The 16,887-nt window shown below is 37.7% G+C and overlaps 1 protein-coding gene across 2 annotated transcripts in view; it reads left to right on the top strand.

The window, feature by feature from the left end:
- The window catches only part of LOC106086912 (synaptic vesicle glycoprotein 2B), an 82,703-nt gene extending 66,105 nt beyond the window's left edge, over positions 1-16,598 (top strand). For both annotated transcript variants that reach the window (XM_013251731.2, XM_013251732.2), the window contains 6 exons: positions 10,254-10,355; positions 10,426-10,750; positions 10,825-11,185; positions 15,454-15,774; positions 15,843-16,132; positions 16,198-16,598. In XM_013251731.2, coding sequence (XP_013107185.2) covers positions 10,254-10,355; positions 10,426-10,750; positions 10,825-11,185; positions 15,454-15,774; positions 15,843-16,132; positions 16,198-16,402 — 1,604 coding nt within the window. In that variant the 3' untranslated portion in view covers positions 16,403-16,598. The remainder of the gene's footprint in view (positions 1-10,253; positions 10,356-10,425; positions 10,751-10,824; positions 11,186-15,453; positions 15,775-15,842; positions 16,133-16,197) is intronic.
- The last annotated feature ends 289 nt before the right edge of the window (positions 16,599-16,887 follow it).

Below are 16,887 nucleotides of genomic sequence, written 5' to 3'. Positions count from 1 at the left end.
ACGACCAACAAAATTAACAAATAAAAGTGTGCTAAATCGGAAGACCAGTTTATATGGGAGCTATATCAGGTTATTGACCGATTTGAACCGTACTTGATACAGTTGTTGAAAGTCATAACATGTGCAAAATTTCGGCCAAATCGGAAGAGTCTTCCAGGGGCTCAAGAAGTCAAATCGAAGATCTTTTTAAATGGGAGCTATATAAGGTTCTTGACGGATTTGAACCTAACTTAGCACAGTCGTTGAAAGTGATAACAAAACACACTATTTGCAAAAAGATCAGACAAATCGGATGAAAATTGACGTTTACAGGGGCTTTATAAGTCAAATCGGATGATCGGTTTATATGGGAGCTATATGAAGTTCTTAACCGATTTAGACCGTACTCGGCACAGTTATTGGAAGTCATAACGAAACACCATGTGCAAAATTTCAGCCAAATCGGACACAAATTGCGGCTTATAAGGGCTCAAAAAGTCAAATCGGGAGATTGGTTTATATGGGAGCTATATCAGGTTATAGAACGACTCTGACCGTACTTGATACAGTTGTTGGTAGTCATAACAGAACACTACATGCGAAATTTTAGCCAAATCGAACAAAAATTGAAGCTTGTAAGGACTCAAGAAGTCAAATCGGGAGATCGGTCTATATGGGAGCTATATCCAAATTTAAACCGATATGACCCATTTGCAATCCCAACGACCTACATCTATATTAAGTATCTGTGCAAAATTTCAAGTGGCTAGTTTTACGTCGAGACGATCCACAATATATATACTTTATGGGGTCCCAGATCAATATTTTGAGGTGTTACAAACGGAATGACTAGATTAGTATACCCCCATCTTATGGTGGTGGGTAGAAAAATAAACAAATAAAACTGTGCTAAGTTCGACCAGGCCAAATCTTGAGTACCCCTCAACCATAGATTCTGGAGGACACAAGTGTGCCTCACGTACCAAATTTCAGCCAGATCGAGAAGAACTAAGGCTTTTAGAAGCTCAAGAAGTCAAATCCGGGGATCGGTTTATATGGGGGTATATATATTTATGAAACTATCTGGATTATGAAACAAATTTCAGCCCAATGAAATGTAAATAAAGGCTTCTAGAATTTGGCACGAATGTTGGCGGTCATAACACAAGTCCTTGCGCCAAATTTCAGCCAAATCGGATGAAAATTGAAGCATTGAAGGGCTCAAGAAGTCGAAGTCGGGAGTTGGTTTATATAGGATCTATAATAGTTTATAGACCGATGCGGATGATACATGTCACGGATGCTGGAAGTCGGAAGAACACAAGAAATAGGACCAAATTTCAAAAAAATCAGAGGAAAGACGAGATTTTGTAGGACTTGATTTATATAAAGGCTGTATCAGTTTATAGACCAGCCAAATCAGGACAATTGAGGTTTCTAGGGTCCCAAGAAATCAAATTCAGGGATCGGTTTATATGGGGGCTATATCAGCTTAAAGAAAATTTCGGATCATATTTAGCTCGGATGTTTGAAAAAAGAACACACAAACCCTTGGGCCAAATTTCACCCAAATCGGATAACAATAGAGACATCTAGGGGCTCAAGAAGTCAAATCTGGGTATTTATTAATATAGGGGCTATATCAGTTTAAAAATGTAGAGTTTTTAGCCATTATTTTTTTGGCAAAACTGGTTTAAACAGCTCACGCACGTTACGTGTTTTGTTTCACTGTCAAACATCTTCAGTTTGGTCCATAATTTAACCATGAAGCGTCTTACAAACGAACAATGATGGCAAATTATTGAATTTCATTATCAAAATGCGTGTTCTGTTAAGAAAGTTCATCGCGCGCTTTTTCCAGCTCATTTCTGGCTCAATGGAGACGTAAATAAGCAGAATTGTCGATTTTGAAGTGAAGATCAGCCAGAAGCACTGCAAGACCTTCCAATGCTTCCAGAAAAAATCACAGTTTGGTGCGGTTTATGGGCTGGCGGCATCATTGGACTGTACTTCTTCAAAGATGATGCTAATCGTAACCTAACTGTGAATGGTGAGCGCTACCGTCAGATGATGTCTAACTTTTTTTTTTGCCCAGAATGCAAGAACTTGACTTGCATGACATGTGGTTTCAACAAGACGTTGCCACATGCCACACAGCATGCATTCCAAAGGACTTATTGAGAGACGAGTTCGATGACCATTTTATTTTATGTTCAGAACCGGTCAATTGGCCGCCTAGATCGTGCGATTTAACGCCTTTAGACTACTTTTTTGTTGGGCTATGCTATAATTCATGCCTTTACAGACAAGCCCGCTTCAATTGATGCATTGGAAGACAACATTAAAGCATTTTTTCGTGAGATATCGGCCGAAATGTTGGAAATAGTATGCCAAAATTAGACTAAGCGGATGGAGTGGGCAATTGTTTGCCACTGCGCCATTATATAGACGAAACAAGGAGTACTTTCATCAAGCAGTTGGGTCAGTCGAGTGGAGTATGCCGTTGCCATCTTTTGTGTTTGTAGCTTTTCAATGTCCAGCTTCCGAGCAGTTTCAGATCTTACGTTTCTCGCCGCACTAAGATGGGTGCGAACCTTTGCTGCAACAATGTAATGATCCGAATCGAAGTTCGCCCCTCGGACCGATCGTACATCTAACACGCTAGTGGAATGCCCTCTTCTATCACAACATGAGCTTTGCGCGGCGATGTTCTTTACTGCGGCTAAGTCAATTAGCCTCAATCCATTATCGGAAGTTTCTTCGTGAAGGCTTTATTTTCCGACTGTTGATCCAAGGATATTTTCTTTCCCTATTTTCGCATTAATTCTCTAAGAACGTTTTTAATATCATGGGCGGGACAGCGGCCATATTCTCTTTCTAGGTGCTCGTAGAAAATATCCTTGTCTTCCGTCGAGGAATGGGCGCAAATAAGGCTGATGTTGAAGAATTTGGCCTTTATGAGGATTGTGGCTAGCCTCTCGTCCACCGGAGTAAACCTGGAGACAAGGTGTTTCATTCTCCGACTAACCACAAACCCATAGCCAAATTCATGCCTCGTTCATTGGCAGCTATAATATAGGCCGTAACAACTCGGTGTTGTACCTGAATGGCAGCAATGTCTGCCTTGTACTTCTCCAATTTATCCGCCAGAGCGCTGCACCCTCTCTATAAAAAATGCGGATGTTCCAGGTGCAGATACGCAAATCATGGCAATTCGCCCAGATAGATGTCTTAGTTTTTTCAATATTCCTTTTATATATAAGGAAGAGTTTACAAAGTATTATTTTCTTTGAAAGTAATTTTTTTAAACAAACGAGTATAGCACTAACAACTGAAAGACGTAGAAAAATAAAATATACAGCTTAGGTTTGAAGGTGATTTGCTAACAAGCCAAACATAATTTAATCCATGGAAATAAAAACAAAACACATTTTCAGAAAGTAATTGTCCTTTTAAATATTAATGCGTATTAATTGTAAAAAATTGTTAATAAAAAACATAATTAAAAATAAAACAAAACTTTTTTAGGCAAAAATAAATCATCTTTGGGACCAACCTCTAGTATTCTGAAATTTCTTATTCTTACTCTATGGTTTTCATCGTCATCCAACATAATTTCTAGAACATTTACTCTTCACTAAATGTTTCACTATTCCCATGTAAATCAAATGTTAACAGCCAAATTTGTTGCCATGGTTGCAAATGTTAGAGAGCTTCTAGTACTTTTAATTTTTATTCCACCATTATAAAATAATTATAACATTAACAACAATTAAAGTCACTTTTAAATATAGTCGTATAAAAAATGGTTAAGGCAGCCGCCAAACAGTAAATAAGAGTCATTTTCGTTGCTCTTGCCTTATCAGTTCGAAGTCTCATAACAACAATTGATTTAGGAGCTAGGATAGCTATTAAAAAATTACTCTTTAGATGGCACGGATGTAAGAAATCAATTCTTTTTACGTTAGTCGAGCTAAAATAACCACGAGAATGGAGTTAGGAAGGAGAGATTGTTGAATTGAAAAAAAAAATTGTCAGCTATCACACAATCGGGCATTGATATCACACCATTTCTAGACTGGAAAGACCCTCGTCAGTGCTTAGTGTATCATATCCCTTCATCTGAGATTGTTTTTTTGAATTGAAAAAAAAAAAATTGCCAGCTATCAGAAAATCGGGCATTGATATTACACTAATGGCAAATGCGTTTCTTGACTGGTAAGACCTTCGTCAGTACCTAGTGTACCATATCCGTTTGTCTGACCGGTTTAGATTTTTAGAATTAATGCTTTTATGATATCTATGCGCGCGGACAAATTAATCACCAAACACATGTGAGTCAGTATTCTGAGCAACATATTCTCAAACAATTCCAATTCTCAAATTAGCAGCAATCATATGCATTTCAGCCAAATCAGATGGAAATTGAGTTTTTTGAGGGATACTTTTTGGAGAACACCTCAAAGTTGACTATGTTGAGTTTCGAGTACATATCTTTCTCCGTAAAAAATTCAAAAATTATGTCCCTTTATTTGACTTAACTATTGTTTTGAGTTCGCATGAATGTAACCTGCCGGAATTTTAGCCCAATCCCGTAAAATGGCTTTCTTCAGCGCATCCATAGCGGCCCAAAAAAATAGCCCAAATATTGTTCACTTGTGAACAATATTATGATCTGTCAATATTTCTAGTTTTACAGTTACACAAGCATGAACTTGGTAACGCTTCGTGTCAGCTATCCTTTATATATGGTAGTGGGTATTCGAAATTTTGCCACGACCAAAGTTAATGTGTTTTTACTTGTTACTGTTTACAGGGAAAACTAAGAACAATATTGACTTACCATATGTAATTAAAAATGACTTCAATTCACGGGAAGGTCAATGAATAAATGCAAAAACACTCTGAAAAAAAGAAACATGAAATAAAAATTCGTGCATTAGTTGAAAAAGAAGAAACACGATAATGTAAATTTTTTGAAAAGAGAATATTTGAATATTAAAAAATTGCAAAATGCTTCACACATATACAGTGGCTCAGAAAACTCTACATACACTTCTCATAAAAAACGTTTTAACAGACAAAATTTTTGTAAGAAAAATTTTCTGCCGAATATCGAATTTTGCATAAATTTTTCACTATGGTTTTCGATAATTAGTTCAATTTTATTGGATAAAAAAATGTTACCATTTATAAAAAGGTATGTAGACATATATGTGCCACTAAACATGTATATACATTAGGGCGGTTCGATTTTTATTATTTTTAATCGTATAGCAAAAACATAAACTACAACAAATTCCATGAAACTTCTACGAAGAAACCATGTATCTAAAATAAAATGTTAACCTGCGTCTCTCCACTTGATAATGTATAAGCCCGCCTTTGGCAAAATTATAAATGCTAGAAATAACAGCTTTTCCAAGTCGAGAGGCGCGGATTAGGATTTGATTTTAGATCCATGGTTTCTTTGATTACTTTTCTTAGAACTTTATGTAGATGACGTTTTTGCTATGCGATTTTTAACCTTTTTTTCATCCATACAAATCAACCCGCCCTAATATACATATTATGTATAAAACCCCGTATACTCTGCTCATTGAATCCGGATTTAAGCCTCTCGTCAGCTGATTTCATAAAATGGAAACAGATGATCGAGCCATTAAATCCGGATTTAAAGAGCAGTGTAAACGGGGTTTATGATTCCATACGAAGTATGGGGTTAAAACTTTAAAATCTAGTATAAGTTCGATTTTGATAATAAAAAAATTGTGTATATCACTTGAAACAAAAATACACAAAAATTACATTTTTTTCTGTGTGTACAAAAGTTCGCACTTGTTGAAAAAAGTTGCTTAAAAAATATGCGGGCGAATTCGGATTCCTATTTTAATTAATTATTCCCCGGATAGTTTGAAATTAGCAATAGTAGTGATAAAAACAATTGCGCTTCAATACGAAGGGTAAACATGGACAATCATATTGAAGAATAGAAAAAAATCAATTTTAAATATAATTTGTGATTCCCAAATTAAAGTTTGTAATACAATCAATGAAATTAAACTTAATTTATAAGCTGTCACCATCCGAAATCATGTTGATAAATGAAGGTTATTTGCAAATATAATAAAAAAATTACCAAAATAAGTGTCCAAATTTGAAAACACTTTAAAAAAGAAATTTAGCTTACAAAAATCGTGCGAAAATTGGAAAAATTACGAAATAAAGCATTTTATATGAAAAACTTTCAGGCAGGCTAACTTTCGAAGGAATGCTAGATGCTTGAAATTTTGCACAAATATTTCCTACCAGTGTAGGTCGGTTAAGATTGTAAATGTGATATATCGGACCATGTTTTGATACTGGATCGATCTATAACTGGATATAGGTGCCGTATAAACCGGTCTTGGATCTTGACTTCTTGAGCCACTAGATGGCGCTAGTCTCATCCGATTTGGCTGAAATTGTGCACGAAGTATTTTGCTATGACTTCCAACAACTGTGCCAAGTATGGTGCAAATCGGTTCATAAAATGATATAGCTCCCATATAAATATAAACCGATCACCTGACTATATTTTTTGAGCCTCCAGAAAGCGCAAATCACATCCGCTTTGGCTGAAATTTTGTCCAACTTCTTCCGTGACCTTCAACAAACTTTTCAAATGTGGTCTGAACCGGTCCAGAACCTCATATATCTCCCGAATTTTCTTCTTGAGCCACTATACGGAGCAATTCTTATCCGATGTGGCGGAAATTTTGACTTCTACTTTGGTTTCCAACAGCCAAACCAAATATGGTCTCAATATGTTCATAACTTGTCATAGCTCCAATAGCATAGCAATTCTTATCCATTATCTTTTGTTTGCTTATAAAGAGATATCGGACAAAGAACTTGCCAAATGCGTTGCATGGTGGAGGGTATATAAGATTCGGCCAGGCCGAACTTAGCACGCTTTTACTTGTTTTAATATATATTCGTGACTGTCCTAAATTTTTATTAATGTTCTGAGAATTCATTCAAACTGAGATCAATAATTTAAACGTGACTTTTGCTTTTAAATAACCATTTTTCCCAAAATAAAGAATAATAAAATTGTGTTGTTTTTGTTCCAAAACCTGATATCGTTGATTTTTTATCAAGTAGCTGAATATAAATTTTGTTTGGTCATATACATGCTACCCGGGTGATCCATCTGTCTTCTGATTTAATCGTGATTAGTGTCCAAAACCAAAAACTCATTATTATAATTTTTTCTAATTAAATGAGAATGGAATACTCTTACTGTATCTAATAAATCGTAAAAAGATTCGAACAGTGGTCTAGAAACGAAATCTTAGAGGATTTTTCTTCAATTTCAGTTAAAAAATTAAGTTTAAACAGGTACATAGAAAAAAATAAAATCGGTTTCACCCTCCAAATTAATGGATCCAATTAGTTTTTTAATTGAAACTGCTTCAATCATACAAATGACAATATCAATCACAGTTTTTAAAAAAGGTGTACATTTTTCTATTAAAAAAATTGCATATTCAACTACTTTGGGTTCATGATCACTCCTTAAAAACAAAAAGACATCCGTGGGTTTTCCAAAAATTAAACGGAAAATATTGTTTTCGAATTATAAAAGAAAGAGTAGCGAGGCTGTATAAAGTTACTGAATTACATACATTAGGGAAGTAAAGCCAACAGAAAAATATTTATCTAGAATATGTTATAAATAGATCGATGCTATGGAAGCCGGTATGCCATTGATATGCTATTTTTTAAATGTTAGAATCGAATTTTGATATCTGATTGATTATCTGCATTTTACTTTGCATTTATTTTATTTTGAAAAAAAAATCTTTTTTTATACCCTCCACCATAGGATGGGGATATACTAACTTCGCCATTCCGCTTGTAACACCTCGAAATATTAGTCTAAGGCCCCATAAGGTATATATATAGTCTCAAACGGCATGATATTTTAAGTCGATCTAGCCATGTCTGTCCGTCCATCCGTCTATCGAAAGCACGCTAACTTAAAGCGAGCCGCCTGAAATTTTACACAAATACTTTCTTGGGATTGTAAATGAGACAAATCTGTCTTTGTTTAGATATAGCTCCCATATAAACCGATCTTCCGATTATACTTCATTTACCTGTAGAGGGCGCGATTCTCATCCAACAGAATCAGTCCATATAAACCGATCTCCCGATTAAACTTTTTAAGCCGCTAGACCCTCAACATACGTGCCATGTATGGTTTAAATCGATCCTGATATAGCTCTCATATATACTGACCTCCCGATTTTACTTATTGAGCCCTATAGTGCGATATTCTTTTCGATTTGACTGAAATTTTGCAAAATGACTTCTACTATGATCTCAAACATAGAAACCAAGTATGGTCCAAATAGAGCTCCAATAGCATAGCAATTCTTAACCATTATCCTTTTATTCATCTATCCGTCAGTCCGTCTGTCTGTCTATCGAAAGCACACTAACTTTGGAAGGAGTAAAGCTAGACACTTGAAATTTTACACAAATACTTCCTATTATACTTATTATCAATTTCCGACCCTACAAAGTATATATATTTCGGATCGCCGCAAATTCTAAGACGATTTAACGATGTCCGTGTGTCTGTCCGTCTATCCGTCTATCCGTCTGTCCTTCAAAAATTGAGATATTCAGCTAAAATTTGGCACAGATATGTCTTTTTGATGCACGCTGGTTAAGTTCTTGAACGGGCCAAATCGGACCATATTTGCATATAGCTGCTATATAGACCGATTTTCCGATAAAGGGTCTAATGCCCATAAATGCTTTATTTTTCATCCGATTTTGCTGAAATTTGAGGTAGTGAGTAGTTTTAGGCATCCCGGTATCCAAATATGGTCGAAATCGGACTATATTTATATTTAGCTGCCATATACACCGATCTGTCGATAAAGGGTCTGAAACCCATAATAGCTTCATTTATTACCCGCTGAAAGTTGAAACAGGGGGTTATATTAAGCCTCCTGATATATGACCTAAATATGGATGAAATCGAACTATATTTAGGTATAGTTGCCATATAGACCGGTCCCCAGATAAATGGCCTAAAGCCCATTAAGTTTTATTTTTAAACGATTTCGCTGAAATTTTAAACATTATGTAGTTTTACGCCTACTAACATATGTGGTTCAGATCGGACTATATCTAGATATAGCTGCCATATAGACCGATCTGCCGATAAAGAGTCTGAAGCCCATAAAAGTTTCATTTATTACCCGATTTCGCTGAAATTTGAATCAGTGAAATCTTAGTTCTCCCGACATCCGTCCCAAATATAGTTCGGGTCGGACTATATTTAGATATAGCTGCCATATAGAGCGATATCCTGATAAAGGGTCTGAAGCGAATAAAAGCTTTAATTTTTATCTGATTCCGCTGAAATTTGAAACATTAAGTAGTTTTAGGCCACCCGATAATAAATAAAGCTTTATTTGTTACCAGATATTGTTGAAATTTGAAATAAAAAATTGAACAGTGACTTATACTTATTAGACTACTCAATATCCGTGTCGAATTTGGATACATAAGTTATCCAATTTTCACCGGATTGTGACGAAAGGGGGTTTTCATCTATACCCGAGGTGATGGGTATCCAAAGTTCGGCCCGGCTGAACTTAATGAATGGAATGCCACAAACTATAACCGGACTGCACTGATTGGTATGAGAGAAGTATCCTTGTTCCTTAGTGGAATGTTCATGGGAAATTTAGTAGTTTTTCTTAAGTAATGTGCCATTGATACCACGACCAAATATCAAATCGACCCACAAAGATTCCATAAAGGAACACCAGAGCGATTTCTTGCATAACAACCTTGAAGATACCTTTTCTATGGCGGAATATCTAACAAATATCATCAGCACTAGTAAGGGAATAAACACCGATAAACAATTTTTGCTCAAACCTGCATCGCCATAGGTCAACATAATGGCCATTGTGGCCAGGTGGCTTCGGTTAGTATTAGCTTTAAAATTTGAGATATTCATAATGGAAGAATTTCATATCATAATCTTCATCAACGCCAAACCACTGTGTCACCATTATTTATACGATTTGATAATTGATAGCTGTTTAGAAATTGAAAAAAATAAACTTTTAGCAACTTGTTTACAACATCTGACAAATGTGATTTGTTTAATTAACTGAAGCCAAACAACCATGCCCACGTATTGACAATATCAAATGATTTATTGCCAATTCACTATCATGTTTTTTTTGTTATAATTTCAGTACTTCCCGTTAAGACTCCAAAAGAGACCGATGACACAACGAATGGTAAACTCAAGGCATTCGAAGAGGCAATAACATTTTCCGAAGCTCTGGAAAGAACCAGTAAGATCCAACTTTTGACTTGATGACACTTAAAAAAATAATTAATTATTATTATTTTTTTTTTCTTCAGAATATGGCAAATTTAATTACTTCCTCATAATAATCTCGGGCCTTGTATTGGCCAATGTCCTGCTGGAAACTTCCGCTGTGGCCTTTTACATGCCCGTAGCTCACTGTGATCTTCAATTAACAAATAGTCGTAAGGGTCTGCTGAGTGCCATAGGCTATGTGGGCATGATTGTCAGTTCTCATTTGTGGGGATTTTTGGCCGATACGCGGGGTAGAAGGCGTGTCATTAGACCCACATTAATAGCTGGCTTTGTGGTAACAGTGGTCTCAAGTTTTGCCACAAACTTTTGGAGCATGTTGGTGCTAAGGCTAATCAACGGCATATTGTAAGAAACGAAATGAAGAAACTAAAAATTCATCTTTGGATTTGTATATAACCCTTCACTTTTCACATTTGCAGTGTCTCTGGTGCCTCCGCTACAATTTATGCCTATATTAGCGAATTTCACACTGATCGCACACGTTCCAAAGTCATGATGATCTCTTCGTTTATATTTGCCATTGGTGCCATGTTTATGCCTTTCCTTTCGTTTGCGGTCATTAATCGTGAATGGCGTTTGGATTTGTCTTTTATGGGTCTGGTGTATAAGCCATGGCGGCTATTTGTTATTGTCTGTGGTATCCCTGGTCTAGTGTGCGGTATTGCCATGTATTTCTTGCCGGAAAGTCCTAAATTTTTACTATCCATGAACAAAGAAGAAGAGACCAAGGAAGTGTTGCAGCAAATGTATAGGATGAATGGCGGAAAGGATGAGTTGGTGGTAAGTATCCACAAAAAAATCATGATTTAATTGCTTAAACGAAGAATATTGTTAATGGTTTCGTGCCAAAGATGCAATTCAAAACAAGGTTCTCATTACCAAACTTATTTCGTAGTGTTTAGGGAAGACAATTTTTCTCTTCGAATTGCGCTGGCTGGCTATGGTCAGCTTGAAAAGAGGCTGCCGATATTAATCCGCTCCAGAACACTATGGACACACACCAACAAGCCAGTAATCGGCTTGTTGTGCGCTCTAACTACTAAGAAGTAACCTCAAAATAAATCTAAGTCAGGAGTTTCGTGGTACTAACAAATCCGCTTTTTTGGACTAAGACCCTAAATCGGAAGACCGCCCTATAAGGCAGCTATATCTAAATATAGTGTGATCTGGACCATATGCTGGTCGGATGGCGTGAGGCTTTAATCAACTCACTATTTAAATTTTCAGCGAAATCGGCTTTTATGGGCTTAAGACCCTACATCGGCAGTTGGGTCTTTATAATAGTTATATTTGAATATTGGCCGATGTGAACGATATTTGGGTCGGATGTCCAGAGGCTTTGATCAACTCACTATTTCAAATTTCAGCGAAATCGGGTAAGAATTGGGGTTTTATGGGCTTAAGGCCCTGAATCGGCAGATCGGCCTATATAACAACTATATCTGAATAAAGACCAATATGAACCATATTTGCGTCGGATATCGGGAGGCTTTAATCAACTCACTATTTCAAAAATCAGCGAAATCGGATAAAAATTGCGGATTTAATGGGGTCAAGACCCTTAATCGTTAGATCGGTCTATATGACAACTAAATCAAATATTGTCTGATCTAGACCATAATAAGAAGGTTCAACCAACACACTGTTTCAAGTTTCAGCGAAATCGGATTATAAATGCAGCTTTTATGGGCTCAAGACCCTTAATCGGCAGATCGCTCTATATGGCAGCTATATCAGAATATAGACCGATCTGAACCATATTTGAGTTGGATTTCGGGAGTATTTAATCAACTCACTATTTCCAATTTTATCGAGATCGGATAATAAATGCGCCTGTAACGTGCTTAAGAACCTAAACCGGCAAAACGGTCTATATGACAGCTATATGTAAATATGGTCCCATACGGGCCATATTCGGTTTGAATATTGGGGCCCCTAGTACAATTTCCTGTTTTAAATTTCGGGGAAATCAGGGACACACGGACGGGCAAACGGAACTACACACGGACATCGTTAAATCGTCTTCGTACTTAGATCATACTTGGCATAGTTGTTGGAAGTCGTTCCCCAACGATATGTGCAAAATTTCTGCCGAATCGGATAAGAATTGCGTCCTCAAGAAGCTCTAGATGACTAATCGGGAGATCGGTTTATATGGCAGCTATATCAGGTTATGAACGGAATAATGGAAATGATACCAAAACACCATGTGCAAAATTTCAGCCAAATCGGATAAATTACGCTCTCTCGAGGCTCAAGATGTCAAGACCCAATATCGGCTTATATGGCAGCTATATAAAAACATGGACAAATTTTTCCCATTTGCAATCTCAATCGACCTACACTATTTGTGCAAAATTTCAAGCGCCTAGCTGTACTGCTTCGAAAATAAGCGTGCTTTTGACAGACAGACACGGCACACGTTCGTCTTACTTGTTAAAAGGCAGATTTCAGATTATGAGACCCCTAGATCTAGCCCAGGCATAAGCCACAAGCCATAGTGGCGATAAAATGCCCCCCTGTGGTGTGGTCTGTGTCACTTATCTTTATGTCATGGGACCCACAATTTGTCAAGTTGTTGCTGAGCATATGCTATATGCAGTCTTTAAGGAACCGGTCCACCCAGTAATGGTCTGTATGTGTCGGTTCGCAAATTGTAACAAGCCCACTCGGTGTCAATGCATACCGCCAATGTGTACGTCATGGCATCAAAGGATTCTTCTATTTTATACCCAACCTCCTGCAGGGCAGCCTCCACCGACATGCCCTTGACATAGATATACTGTTTGTTTTTGAGCTGTTCATCATCAATACGTTCTATGGGTTTAAATATAAAGGAAGTAAGCGTTTGGTGTAGCATAACTTGCATTGCCAGTCCTGGGTATAAATACCACTCTTGCTTGACACGTTGTTTAAATAGCGGCCAGATGGGGCGCCAGATAGTCGTCCTACTTTTGTACTAACGGCGGAAGTATTCCATCAGGACCGAGTGACTTAAATGATAGGAAGCTCCTCAAGACTTCCGCTAGTCCCGTTGTATCCTGTCAAAAATTAGTTTTCATCAAAAGCCTCAACATCACATTCCAATGTCGTCTACCAACGTTTCAGTTTGGTCATGGGTTTTTGGCAGCGCCATTAACGCTATCGACCAGTTCGTAGAAAAGCTTCCAGGCGGCAGGTTTTGCCTCTCGGATCATCTTATCGTATTGCAGGAGACGCGTGTGATACACATCCCACTAAACTTCCGTTTTTTTACGAGGTGCTCTGTCATAGACTCTGCGGACCTCTTTCCCAAATTTTCAATCCGAATCTCCCCGATCATCCAGGGTTTTTCTTAGGCTGATTCCTTTCTCGAGGAGGACAACTATTTTCGAAAGACCCCACTATTGCAGTCGTAATGATGCTGATATTGTCGTCAATGTTTTTTTAAACTTGGACAGTCTAAATTAGCTTGCCCAAGTCTTCTTCTGAGTAGTCTTTCGAATTTTACCTAGTTGGTTTTCAACTTATTATGTAAGCTTATCGGATTCGGCACTGGATATACTGTTCTAAACCTAATGGGGCCATGGTCAGAGAAGGAATACTTCAGAGACCCTCAAATCCTGAAACCCATCGATTAGATTTTCCGAACAATTATCACATCTAAAACCTGCTTCCTAATCCTATTAACAAAGGGAGCGGTATTACCAATATTAAGTGTTATTAGATCGTTAGTATTCAAGTATTCTGCCAGGGTTTGGCACTATTCCCACATAATATGGTGAGAGTTCGCATCGCACCCTATATATAACTTATTTATTGTCTGTTTTTCCTTAATCATCAGTCGCTGCAGGTTTGACGTGGGTGACGTTGTCGCAGAGTCGAAAGGCAGATAATGTGATGCCACCGTCACACCAAGTTTCCGTGTTAGCATAGCACAATTGGTTCAGAAACTTTGTTCCGGGTCATCCACGGCTCCTGAAATAGGCATTATGAATTTTGCCCTCTCTGATTTTCTCCGTCAGAGCATGTGTAGCCGTCTCGCTCTGTTGGAAGTTTATCTGGATGACCTCAATGAAGACCAGCTACCTTAGAAGTGCGTGGAATGTTAGTTTTATCCCCACCAGTATTCTGCACTTACGCCCGATATCGGCGACGGTGCATACTCCTCAGTTTCCTTCGTCGTGCCCCAGATTGCTTTCTCGGTCTTCTTGCGAGCTTGGCTTGGAGCTAAACAAATCCACAGCCAAACTCATATCAAAGGCAGATAATGTGATGCCACCGTCACAGCTATGTTGCAGCCGACATTGACAACTCTGGGAAAAAGATAAAATTTAAACTCGGTCAAAGACCGAGTTTCCGTGTTAGCATAGCACAATTGGTTCAGAAACTTTGTTCCGGGTCATCCACGGCTCCTGAAATAGGCATTATGAATTTTGCCCTCTCTGATTTTCTCCGTCAGAGCATGTGTAGCCGTCTCGCTCTGTTGGAAGTTTATCTGGATGACCTCAATGAAGACCAGCTACCTTAGAAGTGCGTGGAATGTTAGTTTTATCCCCACCAGTATTCTGCACTTACGCCCTATATCGGCGACGGTGCATACTCCTCAGTCTCCTTCGTCGTGCCCCAGATTGCTTTCTCGGTCTTTTTGCGAGCTTGGCTTGGAGCTAAACAAATCCACATCCAAACTCATATCTAGTACAGCACGTAAACTTTTGGTGTTGATGCTCTAGCAATCCATCGCACTTCCTGTAAGGTGATTATGTCAGCCTTGTACTTTTCACCTTCAACTGCATATTTGGAAATTATGGTCCTTATTCGTTTGCGAGGGTCGTCAACGTTAGGAGAGTCCAACTTGCTGTTTATTTGAACATGGTAGCTCACTAACTTAAATGGCTGTTAAAGGCAGCTACCCCAAGTAACAACCTGGAGAGGTCAGTGTCCACAATTGTGATGAGGAACCAAGATTCGCCAGAACTTTCCCAAGTCTAAGCCAACTCGCAACTGTAAATCGGTATTCCTCAATTGTTTACAATAATTTATTATTTGTTATTTTATATCATTTTCAGATTCCCCACCTACTCTCCGAAGAGGACAATACCGAAGTAATCGAAACTAAAGACAAAGGGTCCTATAGCATATTCAGTTTCTTGGCCACAATGTGGAATCAAACAGTGCCGCTGTTTCGAAGGAAGTATATACGCACAACCACCATTGTTTGTACCACACAATTCTGGCTTTATGTCATTACCAATGGCCTATACATGTGGTTCCCCTACATAGTCAATGCCATGGGAGAATTTATGAAAAATCATCCAGGAGAGAATAGAAATCTATGCCGAATTGTCTACGATAAACATGACAAAATGGATCTAAGTGTTAACAATTCGGTAAGTCAAATGGAATTTCAAAGATTCATATGGAAAATTAAAGTGATTTTTTTTCTTTTGTTTTGCAGACCTTAATCGATTGTCCGGATAAATTAGAGAACACCACCTACATGTATTCCCTGCTCATGGAAATCCTCTATGTCTCCACATTTGCCGTTATAACGCTGATCATCAATCGTGTTAGTAAAATAGTCATAATGGTCACCATGATCATATTCTGCAGTTCATGTGGTCTGGCCGCTGTTTGGCTTCCTTACACTTCCATATCGGCCATATTATATGTGATACTATTTTTGGTGGGTATTTCCATTAATGTTCTGGGAGCAGCCACTGTAGATCTATATCCCACACAATTGAGGTAAAATTTGTAAACATATTTCCCTCTATAGACCTATGGTTAAAAAGTTTAATTGTTTCTTACAGAGCCATGGCCATGTGCGTCTCCCTTATGATGGGTCGCATTGGCAGTGTGGTCGGCACCAATATTGTTGGGGCCCTGGTGGCCAACTATTGTGAGCTGACTTTTTACATTTCCTGCTTTGCCATGCTGTCATGTGCACTGTTGATTCTTTTCTTACCACGAAGTATTACTTCAGAAAAGTCACCATCTACACCAGAAAATGCCTAAAGGAATCTTTGTCTAGCATTTTAACTTGGGAGGGGGTTGTAAACCAATTAGAGATACTTAAATATGGATACTTAAGTTTAGTGATATTTTTGCCTCAAAGTAGTTAGATTTTTTATAAGACCAACAACAACAACACACAAATTGTATTTTATTATTATAAGTAGATATGGAATAAATATAGAAGAAGAATCCGAAATTGTGTGTATTTATGAGTGTGATAAGAAGAACAAGTAAAAAAGCATAAAGTTCGGCCGAACCGAACTTTGGATACCCCCACCACGGATATATATATTAACCAACTTTTGTCATAACACGGTGAATAAATGTATCATTTATGAACCCACAGCAGCTATATCTAAATATAGTCCGATCTCCATCATATTCAAGAAGGCTATGTAAGGGTCTAACACAAATCATTGTACCACATTCATCGGTTAAAAAATGCACCTTTAATAGGCCTTAGAACTTAAATCGGGAGATTGGTA

Source organism: Stomoxys calcitrans, chromosome 4 (assembly GCF_963082655.1).
Source record: "Stomoxys calcitrans chromosome 4, idStoCalc2.1, whole genome shotgun sequence".
In the NCBI taxonomy this organism is placed as follows: Eukaryota; Metazoa; Arthropoda; class Insecta; order Diptera; family Muscidae; genus Stomoxys; species Stomoxys calcitrans.
The sequence above is the reverse complement of the archived record's forward strand: the minus strand, read 5'-3'. Positions and strand labels throughout refer to the sequence as shown.